The following is a 25,634-nucleotide window of genomic DNA, read 5'->3' on the forward strand; positions in this document are numbered from 1 at the left end:
AACCTAAGTGTATGTAAACTTTTGTCTTCAACTGTAAATATAGGACAAAACACAAATCACAACAAGAGAGACAACACTACATAAAGATAGACCTAAGACAACAACGTAGCAAGGCAGCAACACATGACAACACAGCATGGTAGCACCACAAACATGGTACAAACATTATTGGGCACAGTCAACAGCACAAAGGTCAGGAAGGTAGAGACAACAGTACATCACACAAAGCAGCCACAACTGTCCGTAAGAGTGTCCATGATTGAGTCTTTGAAAGAAGAGATAAAATTGTCCAGTTTGATTGTTTGCTGCAGCTCGTTCCAGTCGCTAGCTGCAGCGAACTGAAAAGAGGAGCGACCCAGGGATGCGTGTGCTTTGGGGACCTTTAACAGAATGTGACTGGCAGAACGGGTGTTGTATGTGGAGGGCTGCAGTAGATGTCTCAGATAGGGGGGAGTGAGGCCTAAGAGGGTTTTATAAATAAGCATCAACCAGTGGGTCTTGCGACGGATATACAGAGATGACCAGTTTACAGAGGAGTATAGAGTGCAGTGATGTGTCCTATAAGGAGCATTGGTGGCAAATCTGATGGCCAAATGGTAAAGAACATCTATCCGCTCGAGAGCACCCTTACCTGCCGATCTAACTTTAGCCTGGAGCTTTGATATGTGCTGATAGAAGGACAGTGCACCGTCTAGCCATACTCCCAAGTCCTTGTATGAGGTAACCCTCAGTGGTAGTAATAACACCTGTGGGAAGAGGGGAATTCTTCTTACCAAACAACATAACCTTGTTTGGAGGTGTTCAGAACAAGGTTACGGGTTGAGAAAGCTTGTTGGATACTACGAAGTGCCTGGATACAGCCCTTAGCCATGGTATATTGGCAATATAATATAAACATTATTTACAAGTCAAATGGAACGTAATTTTATTAAGAACACAATACTATGCTTTCTTGAATATATTCACAGATGAATCTAAGTACCCTAAAACACGGAGGACAGGTGCAGCTTTTAGTGTTCCTGAGTTGAAGGTGGCAGTGGCAAAAAGAGCAATGGATCATTTATCTGTTTACACAATGGAGTTGTTGGCCATACTAAATAAATGTTCAATAAAAAAAAATACTAATATTGGCTGCAGTGGGTGGAGGAGGTGAGGCCAGACAGGATAGTCATCTGCTCTGACTCCTGTGCAGCACTGATGCGCTTAAATTCATGTGTATCTCAGAGCAGACAGGATGTATTGTATGAGGTTTTACAGTGTTTGTATAGGGTGAAATAGATGGGGGTACCAGCTCATGTGGGAGTAGAGGGGAATGAGGAAGTGTATATTATTGCCAAGCAGGCTCTTAAACATTCTAATGTTGAGATGATACTGTCAATCAGTAAAGCAGAAGCCAGGGGATTAATAAGAACAGTGATTAAAAATAAGTGTCAAGAGATGAGGAACAGGGAGAGAAAGGGAAGACACCTGTATAAGATCCAGGAAAAGGTGGGGTTAGGGAGGTCCTCAGGGTGAGAGGCTGAGAGAGAAGGGAGGAAAGTTTAGTCACAAGGCTGAGACACAAGATATACAAGGCTAAATAGTACATTGAAAGTGGTGGGGAAACATCCGACTGGGAGGTGTAATCAATGTCAGAAGGACATGGAGACAGTGGAAGATGTTCCATTTCAGTGCCAGAAAGATGTGCGAGAAAGGGGGCGATTGTTATTAGATTTGAGGAGTAATGCGGTTGATAAGACAGGATTAAGGTAACTTTTGGGGAAATCTTCAGGGGATGTAGTATTTCATTATGTATTTCGTTTCCTTAGGGAGACGAGATTATTGTGTAGGATTTAGACCTTCACTGTCTCTGGTCCACACTCCAGTCCAGTTGGTGGCGGTAATGCACTTTAAAGTTGGTTGCCAGCCGCTACATAAAATTCACAGAACAAGAAAAGGTTACTTTATTTTCAACCAAGCGGTCACGACGCATGCAGAGGGAAGAACTAAACCACGTTTCACTTTCACAGCCTTGGGAAATTAAGATCAGAAGTAGGCTAGCTAACTAGCGCATATGCCTAAACTAACGCTCATCAGATTGTGTTTCTGGCTTTGTCTGGCGCGAACGGTGGTCTCCCGAGTTGAGCCGACTGCCACACTGAAAAAAAAACATGGCACTCTGAAATCAAACTTGTATAGCGAAATTATGGATGGACAACAGCATTAACACGCTCTTCATATTGATTTTAAACGTAGTCGGTGGGTTTCGATGAGAAATAAGGTCGGAACGCACCCTTATTTCGTTTAACTACGCACACACAGGCTTCAGGAAGCGATAGAATACTTAAGACACACCCTCTCAGTCTTGCCAACAACTTTTCTGGCTAAATTGCTAGAGGCAGGTTTGTTTTTTTGAAGAAAAAAAAATTAACATTTTTTTTTTACATTAACAACAAATCAATACAAAAAGCACATGAGGGAACACAATCATACATAGATTACAAACAATGGACAATCGCGCTAGGGGGTACAATATCACATTACAATTACACAAGGACCTTAAGGGACATGCATATACTTACAATTCTAACAGCTTTTTTGTTTGAGCATTTAACCGTCTTAAAATACAGTTCAATTTCTTTTTGTAGGGTACGAAAATGTGGTTTTCTGTTTGTAAATTTACATTTGTGTATATGAAATTTGGCCAAAAGAATAATGAAATTAATTACATAAAAATGTTTCAGCTTATTTCTATTGTATGTAAAGAATCCAAACAGTACATCTCTCCACAATACTGTAAAATCTTCATAAATGTGTTCAATTATAAACCTACTGATGTCTTGCCACAGTTTTCTTACATGCATACAATGCCAAAAAAGATGCAACACTGTTTCTGGGTGGTCATTATCAAAGGAGCAATTTGAGTTGATGTTTTCCTTAAACTTCTTCATATAGTGGTTGACAGGATAATATTTATGAATAATTTCAAAAGGAAACTTCCTTAATTTTGTTAACAAGTAGGTAAGTGTGTGGCAACATCCAAACTTTTTTACAACAGATATTATCAATAAATCCATTCCAATAAGGCATGACATAAGGTATAGATACAGCATCCTGCTGAAACAAGGATCGTATCGCTCTGTTGTTGAATGGACCAAAAGAGAAACAAATCTTTCCTACTGATGAGTCAACAGGGTCAATAGAAGGTAGGCTCTGAGGGTCAGGTCTTGACACGTTCCTGAATAACATAGCAACACCTGAGGGAATGGCATCTAAAACGATTGCAAAATCTTTAGGTGTTACAGGGACCTTGTAAAGTGATAAGAATTCTTTATAACTGAGTAAAAGACCCTCTGTATTTACCAGTTGGCTCACCAATAGGATATTATTTCAGAACCAATATTCTAAAAACAAAGAGGTATTTTTATACAATATATCCCGATTATTCCATATATAATATCTGTGTGGAGAAAAATTGTGTTTATAAATTAAGGACCATGACAAGAAAACCTGCCGATGAAAAGCAGAAAGTTTCACTGGAACTTTGTCAATATTATAATTACAAAACAACATGAAGTTAAGGCCACCAAAAGTAGAGAAGACATGATGAGGAATAACATTCCAGATTTAAGTGGGTCTTCTTAGGAATTGTTTTATCCAATTGATCTTAAAAGTATTATTTAAAGTAGTAAAATCTAGAAAATTCAATCCACCATTCTCATAAGTGTTCATTTCAACAGTTTTCCTAATGTAATGGGTACGGTTTCTCCAAAGAAAATTGAAAAGCATCTGGTCTATCTCCTTGCTTATTTTACTGTCAAGATATAAAGATAGAGCACCATATGTTAGTCTAGAGAAACCTTCAGCCTTGGTTATTAGGACTCTACCTTTTTAAAGATAAGTTCCTCTGTAGCCATTGATTTAGTTTCTTCTGGGTTTTTTAATAAGAGGGTTAAAATTTAGAAAGCCTCTAGACTTCTGATCCTTTGTAATGGTTATGCCTAAATATGTAAGTTCTTCTTTTACTGGAATACCATAATATGAAGGTGTCACACAATCTTTGACAGCTATGATTTCACATTTATTAATGTTAAGATATAGACCAGACGCTTTGGAAAAGGATTGTATCACATTGCTAGAGGCTGGTTGATTTGTTGCTAAATGATGTTGTGATGTCATTGCGTGGTAACGTAAAACTGCGTCATTACATAGAATACACAAACGTTGCTCAAATTGACTGGCCATCTCGGCAAAAAATATGATTTGACATTTGTTCAGGTACAGACTCCCACTCTTTTCTGTACTTCTGGCTGTATATTTTTGATTGAGGCATGTTGATTGATGTAAGTTCTGTTCAAGATCAAACATTCGTGACCAACTACACTGCTCAAAAAAATAAAGGGAACACTAAAATAACACATCCTAGATCTGAATGAATGAAATATTCTTATTAAATACTTTTTTCTTTACATAGTTGAATGTGCTGACAACAAAATCACAACAACAAAATCACAAATTATCAATGGAAATCTAATTTATCAACCCATGGAGGTCTGGATTTGGAGTCACACTCAAACTTAAAGTGGAAAACCACACTACAGGCTGATCCAAATTTGATGTAATGCCCTTAAAACAAGTCAAAATGAGGCTCAGTAGTGTGTGTGTCCTCCACGTGCCTGTATGACCTCCCTACAACACCTGGGTATGCTCCTGATGAGGTGGCGGATGGTCTCCTGGGGGATCTCCTCCCAGACCTGGACTAAAGCATCTGCCAACTCCTGGACAGTCTGTGGTGCAATGTGTTGGTGGATGGACATGATGTCCCAGATGTGCTCAATTGGATTCAGGTCTGGGGAACGGGCGGGCCAGTCCATAGTATCAATGCCTTCCTCTTGCAGGAACTGCTGACACACTCCAGCCACGTGAGGTCTAGCAATGTCTTGCATTAGGAGGAACCCAGGGCCAACCGCAACAGCAGATGGTCTCACAAGGGGTCTGAGGATCTCATCTCGGTACCTAATGGCAGTCAGGCTACCTCTGGCGAGCACATGGAGGGCTGTGCGGCCCCCCAAAGAAATGCCACCCCACACCATGACTGACCCACCGCCAAACTGGTCATGCTGGAGGATGTTGCAGGCAACAGAACGTTCTCCACTGCGTCTCCAGACTCTGTCACGTGCTCAGTGTGAACCTGCTTTCATCTGTGAAGAGCACAGGGCGCCAGTGGCGAATTTGCAACTCTTGGTGTTCTCTGGCAAGGTGTTGGGCTGTAAGCTCAACCCCCACCTGTGGACGTCGGTCCCTCATACCACCCTCATGGAGTCTGTTTCTGACCGTTTGAGCAGACACATGCACATTTGTGGCCTGCTGGAGGTCATTTTGCAGGGCTCTGGCAGTGCTCCTCCTTGCACAAAGGCGGAGGTAGCGGTCCTGCTGCTGGGTTGTTGCCCTCCTACGGCCTCCTCCACGTCTCCTGATGTACTGACCTGTCTCCTGGTAGTGCCTCCATGCTCTGGACACTACGCTGACAGACACAGCAAACCTTCTTGCCACAGCTCGCATTGATGTGCCATCCTGGATGAGCTGCACTACCTGAGCCACTTGTGTGGGTTGTAGACTCCGTCTCATGCTACCACTAGAGTGAAAGCACCGCCAGCATTCAAAAGTGACCAAAACATCAGCCAGGAAGCATAGGAACTGAGAAGTGGTCTGTGGTCACCACTTGCAGAACCACTCCTTTATTGGGGGTGTCTTGCTAATTGCCTATAATTTCCACCTGTTGTCTATTCCATTTGCACAACAGCATGTGAAATTGTGTCAATCAGTGTTGCTTCCTAAGTGGACAGTTTGATTTCACAGAAGTGTGATTGACTTGGAGTTACATTGTGTTGTTTAAGTGTTCCCTTTATTTTTTGGAGCAGTGTATATTCATTGGGTTTGGCTCGTCGAAGCCGTATTACTGCTGCTGCAGTCAGCCAACAATGATTTGCAATTTGCTGCTGGCCTGCTGCTGCCTGTGCACGAGCTGAGCGCCTGCTGCTGCCGTCACTCACAACGCACTTTTGCAGCCAGGCACGTGTGTTGTGACTGAGTGTGTGACAGAGAATTGTTTTTGTGTCATTTAGAGGGACAATGTGTGCATTTTAGCGTTTGAGTCACCTTTCAAAAGTTGCTAAAAGTTCCAAATACATTTTTAAAAATAGTTAATTTGTTGCTAGGTGCTGTTTGAAAAAAAAGTTGCTAAATTGGGATCACTGCACCCACTCCCCACAAATTAAGTGGACACTTCTGATGACGTATCATGACGTCTGACGAATCTACACTTGCAGGGTAGTTTGTCACTTCTTCGTCCTGCGATTATGTTTTCAGCCACCGGTAGCTTGTGGGTACTTCAAATGCGGTACAGTCAATTATGATTGCATGTCTACTTATATTAACTATATAATTAATACTATATACTGTATAATAGCTAGCAAATGAATTAGCTAACTAGCGTTAGCCTGCCTAGCTGGAATTTCTGAAGAAGGAAATTTTTTATTTATACAATTTCCAAAAGCTAACCAAACAAAAACATCATTACTTTTACGATATGTGTTTGTGCCATCAGGTGCATTAGTAGCACAATTTCTAACTTTACATTCGTTTTTACTTGTGTGTGTGTGTGTGTGTGTATATAGATAGATATATATCTATCTCAATGATGATGCTCTTGCTGTGGGTGATTCCCTGATCCACCTCTACGTAGACGACACCATTTTGTATACTTCTGGCCCTTCCTTGGACACTGTGCTAACTAGCCTCCAAACGAGCTTCAATGCCATACAACACTCCTTCCGTGGCCTCCAACTGCTCTTAAACGCTAGTAAAACCAAATGCATGCTTTCCAACCGATCACGGTCTTCGCCCGCCTGATTAGCATCACCAACCTGGACGGTTCTGACCTAGAATATGTGGACAACTATAAATAACTAGGTGTCTGGCTAGACTGTGAACTCTCCTACCAGACTCATATTAAACAACTCCAATCCAAAATCCTCACGCACTGATTTGTATCTGCAACAAGTACATTGGGTGGAAAAACACCGCTGGTTGGAAAATGTGCACATTTTCTTTGTGAATTTTTGAATATTTGCATTCAAATCTGTCGCCTATTGGATGGTAACCTAGCCTCTAACCAGGTTTCCATCCAACCTTTTTAATGCGAGTAAAGTGTGATTACAGGCCTGATGGAAACAGAAACTTTCCAAATGTCGACAAAACAAAATACGCTAGACAAGGTGGGCTCTTTTTGTGTCTGTAAAATGAATTTTGTGCGAAATGTCTGTGTAACTGCTTTTATACGCAAATATTGACATAAAAACCATATCGAAGTAAACTTGGAGTCACGCGATGATATGCTGTGTGTTCCTCCCACTATGACTCGGGAAAACATGTAGTTTATTAGGCTACAGATTCAATAAATGATGAACTTCACAGGGTGGTGAAAGTGCAAGGTGATGAGCTTGATGCTCCTTTCCAATAAATATTGAGGGTCTTATTCTAGTGACATGATGATCGATGCTTTGCTGCCGTTTGACAATTTAAAAATATCGCGCTTATCGATAATAATGTCATAATGTAGATAGTTTACCCCCACTGTAGCTGTTGGCTAGAGCGCATGTGTCAACCAGATTGGGAACAGTTGCAATATAATGCAACAGTGTTTTTGACAAACCATCAGTAGTGTAAAATTCAATGGAAACCCATTTGAACGGCATCATCAAGTTATTTTTATGTACACTACTTCATCACACACAGCCTTTTGTCTGCAAAAAGTCAGTTTGATTGAAACATCTCTCTGGAGGGAAAATCTGCATATAGTTTTTTTGCAGATTTTAGAATATTTGCATGAAAATCTGCCGCAGATTGGATGGAAACCTAGCTAGTGATGTGATAGTGGACAGCGTGTCCCCAAAGACTTTAATCTGTGGTGGAGTCTAGATACATTTCTGCTCCGGTGGTGGTGGTGGTGGTGGTGGTGGGGGGGACATACTAGTCAAAGTGGTCAGACTACATAGACCAGATACACCCAGCAAGCAGAATTCTAGATATAAACAGTAAAGGTTGATAATAATGTCACTTTCAATGCCAGTAGGGTTAGGACTACATATTTATACCCTCACCATAATGTGTTACCCTGGATACATTGATACTCTGATACATGTATGAAATGTCTGCTTTCCTAGATGATCTTTATCTTAAAGTGGGAGGTGAGCTCGTGTTGAAACCAGACAAGTCCACAGTGCCTGACTCCATCACAAGCATCCTATGGAAGCATGGGAAGAACAAGGTGGCAGAGTGGGACAAGGATTTTGGTGGTCTGGACATCTATGCCTCCTTCAAAGAGCGTACAACCCTGGACCAGACTACTGGAGAGCTGAGAATCAGTGGATTGAAGAAAACAGACAGTGGAGTTTATTCTGTGGAGTTTAACAGCAAACTGCTTGACCAGACATATACATTATCTGTTTTCAGTAAGTGTTTCTGTGTGTGTGTGTGTGTGTGTGTGTGTGTGTGTGTGTGTGTGTGTGTGTGTGTGTGTAGAAACAGCAGGTTATGTATTGCAGTGCCTCAAGCTTTTCCCCAAATGATTCCTGTTTCTTTCCTCTATTTACAGAGGCAGTCCCCAAACCCACGATCACTTCTTCCTGTAACCCAGACAAAACCTCCTGCACTCTGACCTGTGAGGGCGACACCACTGATGCTGAACCAGTCACCTACAGCTGGAAAGTGGGAGCGAGCGCGTGGGAGGTCTTAGACAAACAGATTGATGTCAATAAGAGTGACACTGGCAAATCAACCAACAGTTACAAGTACATCTGCAAAATGAAAAACCCTGTTAGTGAAGAAGTCAGTGATCCAATTGGACAAAGGTTTGGTCCAAGTGAGTGGACACTCAAGCGTGTTACAGTCTTATATATTGATATGTTAGTAACACTGCTAGTGTTGTAGTGCAGCATTCAAAATGTTCTATGTTGAAAACACTTTTTGGGGTTTATTCTGTGGAGTTCAACAGCAATACAGTTGAAGTCAGAAGTTTACATACACTTAGGTTGGAACTTGTTTTTCAACCACTCCACAAATTAGGTTAGGACATCTACTTTGTGCATGACTCATGTAATTTTTCCAACAATTGTTTACAAAACAGATTATTTCACTTATTATTCACTGTATCACAATTCCAGTGGGTCAGAGGTTTACATACACTAAGTTGACTGTGCTTTTAAACACCTTGGAAAATTCCAGAAAATTATTTAATGGCTTTAGAAGCTTCTGATGGACTAATTGACATAATTTGAGTCAATTGAAGGTGTACCTGTGGATGTATTTCAAGGCCTACCTTCAACCTCAGTGCCTCTTCGCATGACAATATGGGAAAATCAAAAGAAATCAGCCAAGACCTCAGAAAAAAAAAACTGTAGACCTCCACATGTCTGGTTCATCTTTGGGAGCAATTTCCAAATGTCTGATGGTACACGTTCATCTGTACAAACAATAGTACGCAGTTATAAAAACCATGGGACCACGCAGCCGTCATAACGCTCAGGAAGGAGACGTGTTCTGTCACCTCGAGATGAACGTACTTTGGTGTGAAAAGTGCAAAACAATCCCAGGACAACAGCAAAGGGCCGTGTGAAAATGCTGGAGGAAACGGGTACAAAAGTATATGTATCCACAGTAAAATGAGTCTTATATTGACATAACCTGAAAGACTGCTCGGCAAGGAAGAAGCCACTGCTCCAAAACCGCCATAAAAAGCCAGACTACGGTTTGCAACTGCACATGGGGACTAAGATCGTATTTATTGGAGAACTGTCCTCTGGTCTGATGAAACCAAAATGGAACTGTTTGGCCATAATGACCATCGTTATGTTTGGAGGAAAAAGGGGGATGCTTGCAAGCCGAAGAACACCCTCCCAACCGTGAAGCATGGGGGTGGCAGCATCATGCTGTGGGTGTGCTTTGCTGTTGGAGGGACTGGTGAACTTCACAAAATAGATAGCATTACGAGGTAGGAAAAATATGTGTATATATTGAAGCAAAATCTCAAGACATCAGTCAGGAAGTTAAAGCTTGGTCGCAAATGGGTCTTCCAAATGGACAATGACCCCAAGCAACTTCCAAAGTTGTGGCAAAATGGCTTAAGGACAACAAAGTCAAGGTATTGGAGTGACCATCACAAAGCACTGACCTCAATCCTGTAGAACATTTGTTGACACAACTGAAAAACCTGAAAAGGCGAGCAAGGAGGTCTACAAACCTGACTCGGTCCACCAGCTCTGTCAGGAGGAATAGGCCAATATTCACTCAACTTATTGTGGGAAGCTTGTGGAAGGCTAACCGAAATGTTTGACCCAAGTTAAACAATTTAAAGGGAATGCTACCAAATACTAATTGAGTGTTTGTAAACTTCTGACCCACTGGGAATGTGATGAAAGAAATAAAAGCTGAAATACATAATTGTCTCTACTATTAGTCTGACTTTCACATTCTTAAAATAAAGTGGTGATCCTAAGACAGGGAATTATTACTAGGATTAAATGTCAGGAATTGGGGAAATCTGAGTATAAATGTACAGTCATTGCCAAAAGTTTTGAATGGCACAAATATTAATTTCCAAAGTTTGCTGCTTCAGTGTCTAGATATTTTTGTCAGATGTTACTATTGAATACTGAAGCATAATTACAAGCATTTCACAAGTGTCAAAGGCTTTTATTGACAATTACATGAAGTTGATGCAAAGAGTCAATATATGCGGTGTTGACTCTTCTTTTTCAAGACCTCTGCAATCCACCCTGGCATGCTGTCAATTAACTTCTGGGACACACTGATGGCAGCCCATTCTTGCAAAATCAATGCTTGGAGTTTGTCAGAATATGTGGGTTTTTGTTTGTACACCTGCCTCTTGAGGATTGACCACTACTTCTCAATGGGATGAAGGTCTGGGGAGTTTACTGGCCATACACCCAAAATATGTTTTGTTCCCCGAGGCTCTTAGTTATCACTTTTGCCTTATGGCATTGTGCTCCATCATGCTGGAAAAAGAAAGGCATTGTTCGTCACCAAACTTTTCCTGGAGGGTTGGGAGAAGTTGCTCTCGGAGGATGTGTTGGTCCCATTCTTTATTCATGGCTGTGTTCTTAGGCAGATTTATGACTGAGCCCACTCCCTTGGCTAAGAAGCAACCCCACACATGAATGGTCTCATGATGCTTTACTGTTGGCATGACAAAAGGCTGATGGTAGCGCTCACCTTGTCTTCTCCGGACAAGCTTTTTTCCGGATGCCCCAAACAATCGGAAAGGGGATTCATCAGAGAAAATGACTACCCCAGTCCTCAGCAGTCCAATCCCTGTACCTTTTGCAGAACATCAGTCTGACCCTGATGTTTTTTTCTGGAGAGAAGTGGCTTCTTTGCTGCCCTTCTTGACATCAGGCCATCCTCCAAAAGTCTTCGCCTCACTGTGTGTGCAGATGCACTCATACCTGCCTGCTGCCATATCTGAGCAAGCTCTGTACTGTTGGTGCCCCCGATCCCTCAGCTGAATCAGCTTTAGGAGACGGTCCTGGTGCTTGCTGGACTTTCTTGGGTGCCCTGAAGCCTTCTGCAGAAATGCAGTGGAAATGTTTTGGGGGGGATTCAGTTCATTTGCATGGCAAAAACTTTGCAATTAATTGAAATTCATCTGATCACTCTTCATATCATTCTGGAGTATATGCAAATTGCCATCATACAAACTGAGGCAGCAGACTATGTGAAAATAATATCATTGTCAAAACTTTTGGCCTCGACTGTATTTGGCCGAGGTGTATGTAAACTTCCAACTTCAAATGTATACATTGTTATCAGTAAGTGTTTCTGTGTGTGTGCCTATTTTAAATAGAAGATTATGCAGTGCCTCACAAGCATTTTTCCCTGCTTTGTCTTTCTTTCTCCTGGATTTAGAGGCAGTCCCTAAACCCACAATCACTTATACCTGCAACTCCAACAAAACCACCTGCATTCTAACCTGTGAGAGCGACACCACTGATGCTGAACCAGTCACCTACAGCTGGAAAGTGGGAGAGGGGGCGTGGGAGGTCATAGAAAAATGGCTGATTGTCTCTAAGAGCGACACTGGCAAATCAACCAACAGTTACAAGTACATCTGCAAGCTGAAGAACTCTGCTGGAGAAGGGGAAGTCAGTGATCCAGTTGGATCGGTGTTTTATCCAGGTGAGTGGACACTTATAATTGTGTTAATCTTATGTGTTGATATGTTAGTAACAATGCTAGTATTGTAGACCATAATGAATGCTGCACTATGTTGAAAACATGAAACTCCTGTTAAAGTATCAATACAACATATGTTTTCATTTCAGAGCCTTCTGAAGTCGGTGGTGGTTGGATTGTTGGTGTTGTCGTCATTGTAGTCATTGTAGCGCTTGTTGCCATTGTCATAACAGGTAAGAACAGCACATCTATAGTAACAGATCACTGCACATGTACATAGTTGTGAATCACAGATTGACATAACAGCAGCTACAACAGCTATACCCCCTGAAGGGGATACATGTTGTACCTGTATTTACAGTTGTGTTCAGATGTGCAGGTACTGTGTGCAGGTTGTTTATTGGTGCTCTCAGAAAAGATGGCTTCTAATTGCAGCTTAAGCGTGTAATTGTTGGTGAAGTCATAATAAGTAGCTGCTAGAATATTAAGGCAGACTTGTATTTTAAGAAGTTATAAAATATTTGTATTTTTACTCCCCAGTTTGGTTGGTGTGGAAGAAGAAAAAAGGTAGGTTCAACTCTTCATACTCACTGCTTCTCCAAAATGTTACACAATGTGAATTACAGTCTTAATAATGTCTTACCTTTGAGTCTCTCTTATTCATTTCAGAATATCCCCAAGACACCTGGATTGACTTTTTGAGAAAGTATTTTGGTGGAATTTATGGTAGAATGTGTGGTAAGTGTTACTTACCTTAACTAGACTCTGATCTATATTCAACCTGCTGACCGGGTCCCCAAAGTAAAACAAACAGGACCCAGCACAGGACAGTAATGTTGTTTTTGTCCCATCACAGATATCCAGAAACCTGTTTTAATATAATTAGGGACCTTTACACACTGATGTTTGTGTGTGTGTATTGGTGGAAAAAATACTCAATTGTCATACTTCAGTAAAAGTAATGATACCATAATAGAAAATGACTCAAGTAAAAGTGAGTCACTCAGTAAAATAGTACTTGACTAAAAGTATCTTGTTTTAAATGCATTTAAGTACAGTGGTGGAAAAAATACTAAATTGTCATACTTGAGTAAAAGTACAAAGTAAAAGAGAATTTTATACATATTTCCTTTATATAAAGCAAATCGGGCGGCACAGTTTTCTTGTTTATTTTTTACGGACAGACAGGCACACTCCAATACTCAGGCATCATTTACAAATGCAGTATTTGTGTTTAGTGAGTCCGCCAGATCAGAGGCAGTAGGAATGACGGCGCATTATATTGATAGCTGTGTGGATTGGACCATATTGTTGTCATGCCTGAGCATTCGAAAGGTAACAAGTAATTTGGGGTTTCATGGAAAATGTATAGAGTAAAAAGACCATTCTTTTCTTTAGGATGTAGGGAAGTAAAAGTTGTAAAAAAAAAGGTATTTATATTAAAGTGAAGTACATGTACTTGAAGAAATAAATAGAAGGGTGAGAGTGTGAGTGCACAGCAGTAATCTAGTCATAACCTTATGCAACTGAAAGGGGAAATGCATCCAAAATTCAAGGATCTTCTACTCATTTTGCTGTAAACCAATGTTGAGGACCGTAAGGGAGAAGATAAGGAGCATTAACTGTTATTATAAGCAATTTGTACATTACTTTTCACATTGCATTTCTCAAAATAATAATAATAGGCCTTTAATTTGTTACATTCACTGCTAAAATGGACTAAAGTTGACCGCTAGACTATTTTATGTAAAAAACATCTTTGCGAATGGTGGTCCTCAAGCTTTTGACGGTGATTTGTTTTGTCCAATCATCAGCATGCATGTAGAATATTTCATGCAATTCTTTCATTGGCAGAATTGACATCTTTCATTTGTGCGATCTGATTGAGCTGATCTGCGTGGCTCTCCCACACAGCTCCCACGTAGTAGCCTAAAGGATATGGCCATATCAAGAATATGGCGCCGACAGAGACGGTCGCCTCGCTTCGCGTTCTTAGGAAACTATGCAGTGTTTTGTTTGTTTTTTCCCCTATACACATTGATGGGACAGTAGTGGATAAGGTGGAAAGTTTTAAGTTCCACGGCATACACATCACAGAACTGAAATGGTCCACCCACACAGACAGCGTGGTGAAGAAGGCACAACAGCACCTCTTCAACCTCAGGAGGCTGAAGAAATTTGTCTTGTCACCAAAAACACTCACAAACTTTTGCAGATGCACAATCGAGAGCATCCTGTTGGGCTGTATCACCGCCTGGTATGGCCACTGCTCCGCCCACAACCGTAAGGCTCTCCAGAGTGTAGTGATGTCTGCACAACGCATCACCGGGGGCAAACTACCTGCCCTCCACAACACCTACACCACCCGATGCCAAAAAGATCATCAAGGACATCAACCACCCGAGCCACTGCCTGTTCACCCCGCTATCATCCAGAAGGCGAGGGCAGTACAGGTGCATCAAAGCTGGGACCGAGAGACTGAAAAACAGCTTCTATCTCAAGGCCATCAGAATGTTAAACAGCCACCACTAACATTGAGTGGCTGCTGCCAACATACTGACTCAAATCTCTAGCCACTTTAATAATTAAAAATTGGATGTAATAAATGTATCACTAGTCACTTTAAACAATGCCACTTTATATAATGTTTACATACCCTACGTTACTCATCTCATATGTATATACTGTACTCTATACCATCTACTGCATCTTGCCTATGCCGTTCACCCATCGCTCATCCATATTTATATGTACATATTCCTATTCATTCCTTTACACTTGTGTGTGTGTGTATAAGGTAGTTGTTGTGAAATTGTTAGATTACTTGTTAGATATTACTGCACGGTCGGAACTAGAATCACAGGCATTTCCCTACACTCGCATTAACATTGCTAACCATGTGTATGTGACCAATAAAATTTGATTTGAAATATACATTATTTTATAGAAAATAAGGCATTGACTATTATGTTACTTAAATGGGACTAAGGGAGTGGAGAGGTTTGTATGACATTATGTAAATATGGTTGGGTCGCCCAAAAGGTTACGTATTGTAGAATGTGATACAGTAGGAGAGAGGCTAAAGTTTGTTTTCCTTCTGTGTGATTCTGCAGGGGTTCCGTTAACGCCCAACACCAAACCGGGGGAAGATGGCGCAGACAAAGCTGGAAGGGGGCACGGGAATGAAGGTGTGTATGAGACTTTACAGTACCCTCAAACCATATTTCTCCTGGATGATTTGATTCCTGTAACAGAAGTATAGAGGGTTAATCTAGAACAGGAGTGTCAAACTCATTTCATGTAGTGTTGTAGAAATTCTAATCAATTAAGGGAGAAGAGACTTTCAATTTCTTCAAACAATCATAGTTTAATATCAATTAGTTATTGCAATAATAGAGCTGGTCAACGACAACCCGTAGGTGATGCAGAGGTCTTATATAGTAGATGTAGAAATGGTGGTTCCACCCCTCCCTGGAATAGTTCTCAGAAGCAAAGATGATTAGAGTGTCTGCAGGTTTTTGTTTTTTCCTTTCAATTAAGACCTAGACAACCAGTTAAGGGGAGGTATTTGATGAATTAAGGTCACTAATTAGTAATAGTAATAGTAAGTACAAGGGAGGAGTGAAAATCCAGACACTCGGCCCTCTGTGGAATGAGTTTGACACATGATCTAGTACAGGTATTCCCAAACTGGGATTGGGGGTACTCGCAATGCCGTTCGGGTACGCCAAATAAAAATGTGATTCCCATTATATACAGTTGAAGTCAGATGTTTACATACACATAGGTTGGAGTCATTAACTCGTTTTTCAATCACTCCACAAATTTCTTGTTTACAAACTATAGTTTTGGCAAGTCAGTTAGGACATCTACTTTGTGCATGACACATGTAATTTTTCCAACAATTGTTTATAGACAGATTATTTCACTCATAATTCACTGTACCACAATTCCAGTGGGTCAGAAGTTTACATACACTAACTTGACTGTGCCTTTAAACAGCTTGGAAAATTCCAGAAAATGTCATGGCATTAGAAGCTTCTGATAGGCTAACTGACATAATTTGAGTCAATTGGATGTGTACCTGTGGATGTATTTCAAGGCCTACCTTCAAACTCAGTGTCTCTTTGCTTGACACCATGGGACCACGCAGCAGTCATACTGCTCAGGAAGGAGACGTGTTCTGTCTCCTAGAGATGAAAACTAGTCCTATATCGATATGACCTGAAAGGCCGCTCAGCAAGGAAGAAGCCACTGCTCCAAAACCGCCATTAAAAAGCCAGACTACGGTTTTCAACTGCACATGGGGACAAAGATCGTACTTTTTTGGAGAAATGCCCTCTGATTTGATGAAACAAAAATGGAACTGCTTGGCCATAATGACCATCGTTATGTTTGGAGGGAAAAGGGGGAGGCTTGCAAGCCGAAGAACACCATCCCAACCGTGAAGCACAGGCTGTGGCAGCATCATGTTGTGGGGGTGCTTTGCTGCAGGAGGGACTGGTGCATTTGACAAAATAGATGGCATCATGAGGAGGACAATTTGGTGGATACAATAAAGCAACATCTCAAGACATCAGTCAGGAAGTTAAAGCTTGGTCGCAAATGGGTCTTCCAAATGGACAATGACTCCAAGCATACTTCCAAAGTTGTGGAAAATGGCTTAAGGACAACAAAGTCCAAGGTATTGGAGTGGCCATCACAAACTCTAACCTCAATCCTATAGAACATTTGTGGGCAGAACTGAAAGCGTGTGCGAGCAAGGAGGCCTACAAACCTGACTCCGTTACACCAGCACTGTCAGGAGGAATGGGCCCAAATTCACCCAACTTATTATGGGAAGCTTGTGGAAGGCTACCTGAAACGCTTGACCCAAGTTAAACAATTTAAAGGCAATGCTACCAAATATGAATTGAGTATATGTAAACTTCTGACCCACTGGGAATGTGATGAAAGAAATAAAAGCTGAAATCATTCTCTACTATTATTCTGACATTTCATATTCTTAAAATAAAGTGGTGATCCTAACTGACCTAAAACAGGGAATTTTTACTAGGATTAAATGTCAGGAATTGTGAAATTTGAGTTTAAATCTATTTGGCTAAGGTGTATGTAAACTTCCAGCTTCAACTGTATATATTCAGGCAAAAGAAGAACTGAAACTTAGAACACTATCCCACCAAAAGCACAGACCCAAATAATGGTTAATTACGCCTTCATTACTGTGAGACTTTAAAACTCTATAAACATACACTCAGAACCAAAAAAGCACAGTACAACAGCAAGCAGCTGACACTAATTGAGGAGTCCATAAACACAAACGACTTCTGGCAAAATTGGAGTGAGAAAATCAAAACATGAGGAATTAGCGATACAAAATGGTGAGATATGGACAACCCATTTTAAAACAAACACTCTACAAACACCGTTCAAATTGAACAATGCCAGATTCATGAGAAGTTGAATGGCTTAGAAAAAGCTATAAAGGACAATCAAAATCCATTGGACTCCCCAATTACTGACCAGGAGCTCTAAAAGAAACTTCAGGCCCTCAAATTTAAAAAAGCATGCGGACCTGATGGCACCCTAAATGAGATGCTCAAACTCGCTAGTGCAAAATTTAAATTGGCTATATTAAAACTGTTTAATATGATCCTGAGTGTAGGTTATTTCCCTGACATAACTCATAACTCCAATCTATAATAACGGAGACAAATTTGAGCCTAACAATTAGAGGCATTTGTGTGAACAGTAACCTGGGGAAGGTTTTCTGTATTATTATAAATGCAAGAGTTCTAAACTTCCTTAATAAGCACAATGTCTTGAGTAAAAGCCAAATTGGAATTGTACAAAAACATTGCACGACTGATCATATTTACACCCTGATAGATAAGCATGTCCACCAAAATATACGCTTGCTTTATCGACTTCCAAAAACCATTTGATCCTATTTGGCATACAGGACTGTTCTACAAATTTATTGAAAGTGGTGTAGGGGGTAAAACATATGACATAATTGAGAGAGAGATCCAGGAGCGACTGAATACCATACTATCCAATAAGTATGGTAGAGTAGCCAGACTGAAGCCACTCCTAAGTAAAAGGCACATGACAGCCTGCTTGGAGTTTGCCAAAAGGCACCTAAAGGACTCTCAGGCCATGAGAAACAAGATTCTCTGGTCTGATGAAACCAAGATTGAACTCTTTGGTCTGACTGCCAAGTGTCACGTCTGGAGGAAAGCTGCCATCATCCGTACGGTAAAGAATGGTGGTGGCAGCATCATGCAGTGGGGATGTTTTTCCAGCGGCAGGGACTGGGAGACTTCTCAGGATCAAGGGAAAGATAAACGGAGCAAAGTACAGAGAGATCCTTGATGAAAACCTGCTCCGGAGCACTCAGGACCTGACTTGGGCACACAGCCAAGACAATGCATGAGTGGCTTCAGGACAAGTCTCTGAATGTCCTTGAGTGGCCTGTGCTTGAACCCGATCAAACATCTCTGGAGAGACCTGAAAATAGCTGTGCAGCGACACCCCCCATCCAACCTGACAGAGCTTGACATGATCTGCAGAGAAGAATAGGAGAAACTCCCCAAATACAGGTGTGCCAAGCTTGTAGTGTCATACCCAAGAAGACTGGAGGCTGTAATCGCTGCCAAAGGTACTTAAACAAAGTACTGAGTCAAGGGTCTGAATACTTATATAAATTAGATTTTTTTTTCTTCAGTTTTTCAACTTTTTTTGCATTGTCATTGAGGAGTTTTGTGTGTAGATTGATGAAGGAGGGAAACGATTTAAATATATTTTAGAATAAGGATGTAAGTAGCAAAATGTAGAAAAATCCAGTGGTCTGAATTCTTTCCGAATACACTGTACAGCTTTGCGTTATTTAATGGTAGTCCTATACATATGAACAATGTAGCCTATTGGTTTTGCTCTGAGGTGAGCCCTGACGCCATTTCAATATCCTTTATTCGCGCTGAGTGCCGATACTTCCCATGCTCCTGACTAGATCGTTTTTTTGTGCTGTTTTAATGAGCGCCTCTTGGGCTACCAGTCATCATGTGGCTTCTCTACAACATCCCGTGCTTTCTTGTGGCAAAATTACATGAATCACAACATGAGGTAAGACATCTATGTTGTTGTTTACCTTGAGGATTGTTAGAGCAAGTTTGTGGACCAGAAAAGACCAACTAGGAAATCCCTGTACGTTTAATTGTTGTAGGGTATGAGGGTGTGAAGGGAGAGCAGGGATGTGTGTGTGTGTGTATGCAGTAGCGTGCTTACCTGCATGTGTGCGCTTGCGTGTGTGTATGATTAAGTCCAACTCTTCTGTTTGTGTGTTTTCTTGCCAGAAGCCAACCTGATGATGGAGTAGAAAGAATCCAGTGTTTTAGGATGGTAAGTCTGAGTCTGAGAAAGACACCAACCACAACATTTATTAAGAAATCATTAGGAAATGCTCACATTGTTGTTATGTTTGGGATTATCAACATGTGGTATTTTAATTTGGATCCAATGAACAAAACAAAGAACAAGTCAGATTGGTGCTGGTATTCTTAAAGGAAAGGAAGAACACCTGTTGTTGCATTTATAACATAAGACCAAGAGTTTTTCCAGACCATGTGACCTGACCAGGAAAAACTCCTGGGCCTAGTCATTAGTAATGTTTTGTCTCATGAGTTCTTTCCTCTGTTGCTTCCTTCCAGCTGGTGGTCTTCCTGGTGGGGTAACTGAGGAGCAGAAACATGAGGTTTGAACGCTCTCAGTACATGACTCCATATCTGTTACATTGAGACAAACGACCAAGAAGAGAGAAACATGTTTGAACTGTTGGAGAAATTTTAAATGAAGGAAAACAACAAGCAAATATTGCACATAGGAACTTCCATGCAGTCAGATGAAGTATAGTGAGCTACAACGTATTGGCACAATGACATCTTTTGATGTTTTGGCTCTGTACTCCAGCACTGTTCCCCGGGCGCCACAGACTTGGATGTCGATTAAGGCAGCCCCCGCACCTCTGATTCAGAGGGGTTGGGTTAAATGCGGAAGACGCATTTCAGTTGAAGGCATTCAGTGACTAGCTATCCCCCTTTCCATTTTGGATTTGAAATGATACAATGGCTATAAATGTTATAGTGCAGACTGTCAGCTTTAACCCAATATGGATGAGAATACCCTCAAATTAAAGCTGACAGTCTGCACTAACTTTTTTAGGGTAGGGGGCAGCATTTGGGATTTTGGATGAAAAGCGTACCCAAAGTAAACTACCTGCTACACAGGCCAGAAGCTAGGATATGCATATAATTGGTAGATTTGGATAGAAAACAGCTTCCACTAGTTGTGAACATGCTTTAGACATTGTTTCAGGCTTTTATTCTGAAAAATTAGGGAGAATGACCACTGTGTCAGTGGATAGTGAGATGTCTCCAGAGCTGGTTACTGCGCACGACCGAGAGTGCGCCTTGTTTTTCATTTATATTGACGACGCTATTGTCCGGGTTGAAATATTATCGATTATTTAGGCTAAAAACAACCTGAGGATTGATTATAAACATCGTTTGACATGTTTCTAAGAACTTTACGGATACTATTTGGAATTTTCGTCTGCCCGTTGTGACCGCTTTTGAGCTATTGGATTACTGAACAAAATGTGCCAACAAAATGGAGGTTTTTGGATATAAAGAGGGACTTCATCGAACAAAACAAACATTTATTGTGTAACTGGGAGTCTTGTGAGTGCAACCATATGAAGATAAACAAAGGTAAGTGATTCATTTTATTGCTATTTCTGACTTTCCTGACTAATCTACTTGGCTGCTAACGTTTTGTGTGCTGAGCGCTGTCCTCAGATAATTGCATGGTTTGCTTTTGCCGTAAAGTCTTTTTGAAATCTGACACGGTGGCTGGATTAACAAGTTGAGCTTTATTTTGATGTATTGCACTTGTGATTTCATGAAAGTTAAATATTTATAGTAATTCGAATTTGGTGCTCTGCAATTTCACCGGAAGTTGTCGAGATGGGACGCTAGCGTCCCACTGTTGCATATAACCTCAGTCATTGAATCATTTCAAATCCAAAATGCTGGAGTACAGAGCCAAAACAACCAAAAGTGTCACTCTTCCAATACTTTTGGAGCTCACTGTATAATGTGATGAACAGTGTGCTTTATGAACTTACAGTACTTCAGAAATATGAGGGCAATATTTGTATCTCAGAACATTTTGATGATGGACAAAAACGAGATTCTTATACTTTGTGAGTGAGGTAAATAACTTTTTGGATGCTTACCCTTTCTCACTGTTATTGCCTCGTCTTTACAAATCAGCATCAATGATGTACAGGTTGTTTGAAGCCATAGTATCTATCACTTTATTATTGTATGATACCTTTTTTTAAATAAATGTCTTAAATAATTTCATAATTCTTAAAGCCTTCACTTGATTTATGTCAAGGAATTTGTACAGGTTGTTATTGTTTTCTTTCTCAGAGTAGTTTATGCCAACCCCCAAACTAGGAAAATTATAGTGTTGGTTGAGAGGAACCAGGCCTGAGAGGTAGAGCTCGTCCTCATCTGCCTTGTAAAGCGAGAGCTCTGCAGTACTGAGATATTGTATTACTAAGAGAGAGCTCTGCAGTACTGAGATGTTGTATTACTAACAACTGTGCATGTGTATTTGTTTTAATACCTTTTAATATTTTAATTTGACAAACAGTGGTTGTCTTCATCCAATTCCTTCAAATTACCCTCTGGTATATCTGTTTTCACAATATACATTGTCACCTGGATTTTAATAACCTTTCTCAAATTACATCAATCTGTGACGGACCGAAGTAAGGGGAAACAGCAGTGTACACTAGTTGCCCTCAGATAGGTAAGAACATTTGTTTGGCAAGACCACTAACCTGGTATATCCCAGGTTTTAGTTTTGTTACTGGTATGTCTCAGGTTTTAGTTTTGTTACTGGTATGTCTCAGGTAATTATGTCACAGAAGATGTTATGAATTAAGACCAACCACATTGCTTTATTTTAGGACTGGACTGTTCTATAATGGAGTCCTGGCACATGCAAAAACATCTACCTGTACAATCATTGTATGTATCTCTGTTTAAACTCCAGATTTCACGCTGTAGTGATGTGTTGATAACTGAATGCATCTGAACACCAATTCTGTTTCAGCACTTTTGTCTTAAGAATGTATTTTTTTACAAACTTGATTGGTGAGGAAGGTCTGTATAGGGCTGGGCTTGAGCCATCATCAACATGCATATCCCTATCTGAAACCTTAAGATCTGCGAATACTGAGTTAGGGAAAGGGACTGACCGAAGTCTAGTTTCAACTAGTCTTGTTGCATGTACTGGAAGTACTTCTTGCCAAACGGATCACACCACAGGACTGACGATTCCTAAATCAAGTGTCAACTCCTGAGACATGCTGCTGTGAAAAACAAATGCACTTGAAAGTGCAGTGTGTTAAATATATTTTATCTGCAACAATTGAATTCCAGCCTGCATGTACTGCCAATACTTTGAATTGTGATATTTATATTTTTTCAATGAAAGGAGTTGTTCTATATGGGATTTTATTATAATGACCTCTGACAGTGATTAAAAAAATATTCAAACCTGATTGGTGAAAGCACTATAGTGTATACATGATGTGTATGTGTGCTCGCATGTTTGTTCCAGTTCTTGCAGTGTTGTCAGTCTGTGCCCCTATATTAAATAGCAGATTATGCAGTGCCTCACAAGCATTTTTCCTGCTTTGTCTCTCTCTTTCTCTCCTGGATTTACAGAGGCAGTCCTTAAACCCACAATCACTTCCTGTAACTCCAACACCTTCTGCATTCTGACCTATGAAGGCGACACCACTGATGCTGAACCCGTCACAGCTGGAAAGTGGGAGAGGGGGCGTGGGAGGATTTTGACAAACAGCTGATTGTCTCTTAAGAGTGACACTGGCAAGTCAACCAGCAGTTACAAGTACACCTGCAAGCTGATAGTTGTTAGTGGGGAAGTCAGTGAGCCAGTTAGACAGGTGTTTGGCTCAGGTGAGTGGTAATGATAGGCCAGGGTGGTAGGTATCCTAGCTGTTAAGAGCACTAGGCCAGTATCCGAGAGGTCGTTTGTTCCAATCCCTGAGCCAACTAGGTAAAAAAAAAAAAAGTCTCTGCCCTAGAGCTAGGCACTTAACCCTAATTTCTCTGGATAGGAGTGTCTGCTAAAGGACTCAAATGTAAATGGGCCTGATCATCAATACTGATTATGTTAATACAGATGACATTTATAAAAATAAAATAAAAAATACAAACATTTTCAAAAATCCGTCTTCATGTCAGAGCTGGTACTGCCATTTTAATTGCAGCTGGTGACCCTACCCTACTTAGTTTGACCACTTGTATTGGCGTTCATAGACATTTAATCAGTAAGGACAATACATTTTGTCATCACTGCCCTGGGGGTGGGTAGGTCTCTCACACACACACGGGTTTATGATGGTCGTAAATACCGAAACTCCTTTCCCCACTCTGCCAAAACGAGAATCCTTTTAACACGGAGAGACACTTGGACATCAAAAGGTTAAATAATTGAACAGTATTGTACTGTTTTTATATAACCTTTTTATAACAATGCAAGTCAATTAAGAACAAATTCTTATTTACAATGACGGCCTACCGGGGAACAGTGGGCCTTGTTCAGGTGCAGAATGTGGTGGAATATTGACTCAGAAATATAACACTCTTACAGGAACTTGTGAATTCAAAATATACTTTGGTACATCGTATTAAAGCTGAGCCCTTCCATGGAAAGACTAAATTCTCTAATCACAAGAGTTCTGACTTTAAAGACTTTCCCGTCTTTACATAGCACCTTGTATGTACATGACTCCTATGTACATGACTCCTATGTACATAACTCCTATTGGCCTTATAGTTCTCATATAGAATCCCCTCCCTCTATATGAAATGAACTCCTCTTGACCTTTCTCCATCATCTTTCCATCTCAGTTCTTGTTAACGCCCACATCTGACAGCTGTATAGGTTATAATGGTAGCAGGCCCTGTTCATATATGTTCCAGTCCTTATATATCCACTCTGTCTTAGCTCTCCAAAGTGGACAGTCTATATACTGCCTGCTAATATTGGAGTCATGCACTAGATGACCTCATTTCTGCATCCGGCCAATGTAATTATTGGCTTGATGTTTTCTCAGCATAGCAATTGCACCTAGTTACATTGAATAATCTCCCACAAGAATGTCAGATTTTTACCTTGTCAGCTCAGGGATTCAATCCAGCAACCTTTAATTTACTGGCCCAACGCTCTAACCACTAGGCTACCCGCCACCATCGGTGGAGTGGTCCGTGGACACTTAAGGAACAGTCATGTCCAGTTTGTTTCATTTGGTGACCTCCTGAAGGACAGGAGACACACACCACTGTTTCTTTGTTTGTATACACTTCAATTATGGGGTTTGCATCTGCATGTTGTATAAAATAAATGATTGAGTATAGGAATACTTTTGGAAAGATGTAATGTTATGTTAGTCTTCTAAATGTGAATTGTTTTTCATAGTAACTTATGATCGGTCAGTGGTCACGCCCCCGTGAGCAAAGATCTTTACATCGGCGTATTCTACTAAAAGTATAAAACCAACTTCCAACAAAATTTACATTAGACCAAAACACGCTGGGTGATGCTGGTGTGTGAAGTGGTTAAAAACTACATCTCTACCAAAGGACAAGACCAGAAAATGTGGAGATCATCCCCACGCTGAAATTGTGAAGAAATCTACAAACTAAAGACCAATTATTCAGGCTGTAGCTGTTTAAATACTTTAGTCTGGTAAACACATCTGATCTAAGAACATTTCCGAATGGTACACTGACATCCATTATAACAACCTACAACTACGACAGACTTTGATCTCTGGTGGACAAACCAGAGGCTTTCTGTCGACTGACTATCCAGCAGACGGACCGGTGATCACAGAGGATTGACAAAGGTATACACTCGTAAATATGTAAATTGCTATTTTTCTAATGAGCGAATGTACATGTTCAAAGTATTAGCATTTACATGAGTGTAGTTATGAACTGTATTACAGTGGGTCCACTGAGTTTCCGGCTGTTGAACTGACCCCACCCCTTTCCTTTGTCTACCAAGCCGTCATATCGGTTTCGTCCACTAGGGACTTTTTATTTGTATCATGTTAGGAACCAATGTATGACCTATTGTGTGTGTTTATGTAATTCTTTATGTAATTTTTTATGTAAATTTGATTGATTAGTTAGTAAATAAATTATTACGCCAATTTGTATATCGCTGATTCATTTAATTTGATGCTTGGGTTCGTGCAGATATCCAAGGGTTTACGACGTTCAGAAATGAGACTG

The 25,634-nt window shown here is 40.6% G+C and overlaps 1 protein-coding gene across 2 annotated transcripts; it reads left to right on the top strand.

Annotated features, from left to right (window-relative positions):
- The first annotated feature begins 1,922 nt into the window (after positions 1-1,922).
- LOC109880658 (carcinoembryonic antigen-related cell adhesion molecule 1) lies at positions 1,923-23,634 on the top strand. Of its 2 annotated transcripts, XR_004203467.1 has the most exons (11): positions 1,923-2,120; positions 8,205-8,492; positions 8,636-8,902; positions 11,965-12,234; positions 12,381-12,464; positions 12,772-12,798; positions 12,901-12,969; positions 15,345-15,419; positions 19,587-19,632; positions 19,941-19,984; positions 23,034-23,634. XR_004203467.1 is itself a non-coding variant. In XM_031792751.1 (10 exons), the coding sequence occupies exons 1-9, from the start codon at positions 2,054-2,056 to the stop codon at positions 19,607-19,609; spliced, it is 1,170 nt and encodes a 389-aa protein (XP_031648611.1). In that variant the 5' UTR covers positions 1,923-2,053; the 3' UTR covers positions 19,610-19,632; positions 19,941-22,988. The 2 variants fall into 2 exon arrangements, 1 of the variants encoding a protein (XP_031648611.1); XM_031792751.1 differs by lacking the exon at positions 23,034-23,634 and having other exon boundaries at positions 19,941-22,988.
- The last annotated feature ends 2,000 nt before the right edge of the window (positions 23,635-25,634 follow it).

The sequence above is a fragment of the Oncorhynchus kisutch genome, linkage group LG16 (assembly GCF_002021735.2).
Source record: "Oncorhynchus kisutch isolate 150728-3 linkage group LG16, Okis_V2, whole genome shotgun sequence".
Lineage (NCBI taxonomy): Eukaryota > Metazoa > Chordata > Actinopteri > Salmoniformes > Salmonidae > Oncorhynchus > Oncorhynchus kisutch.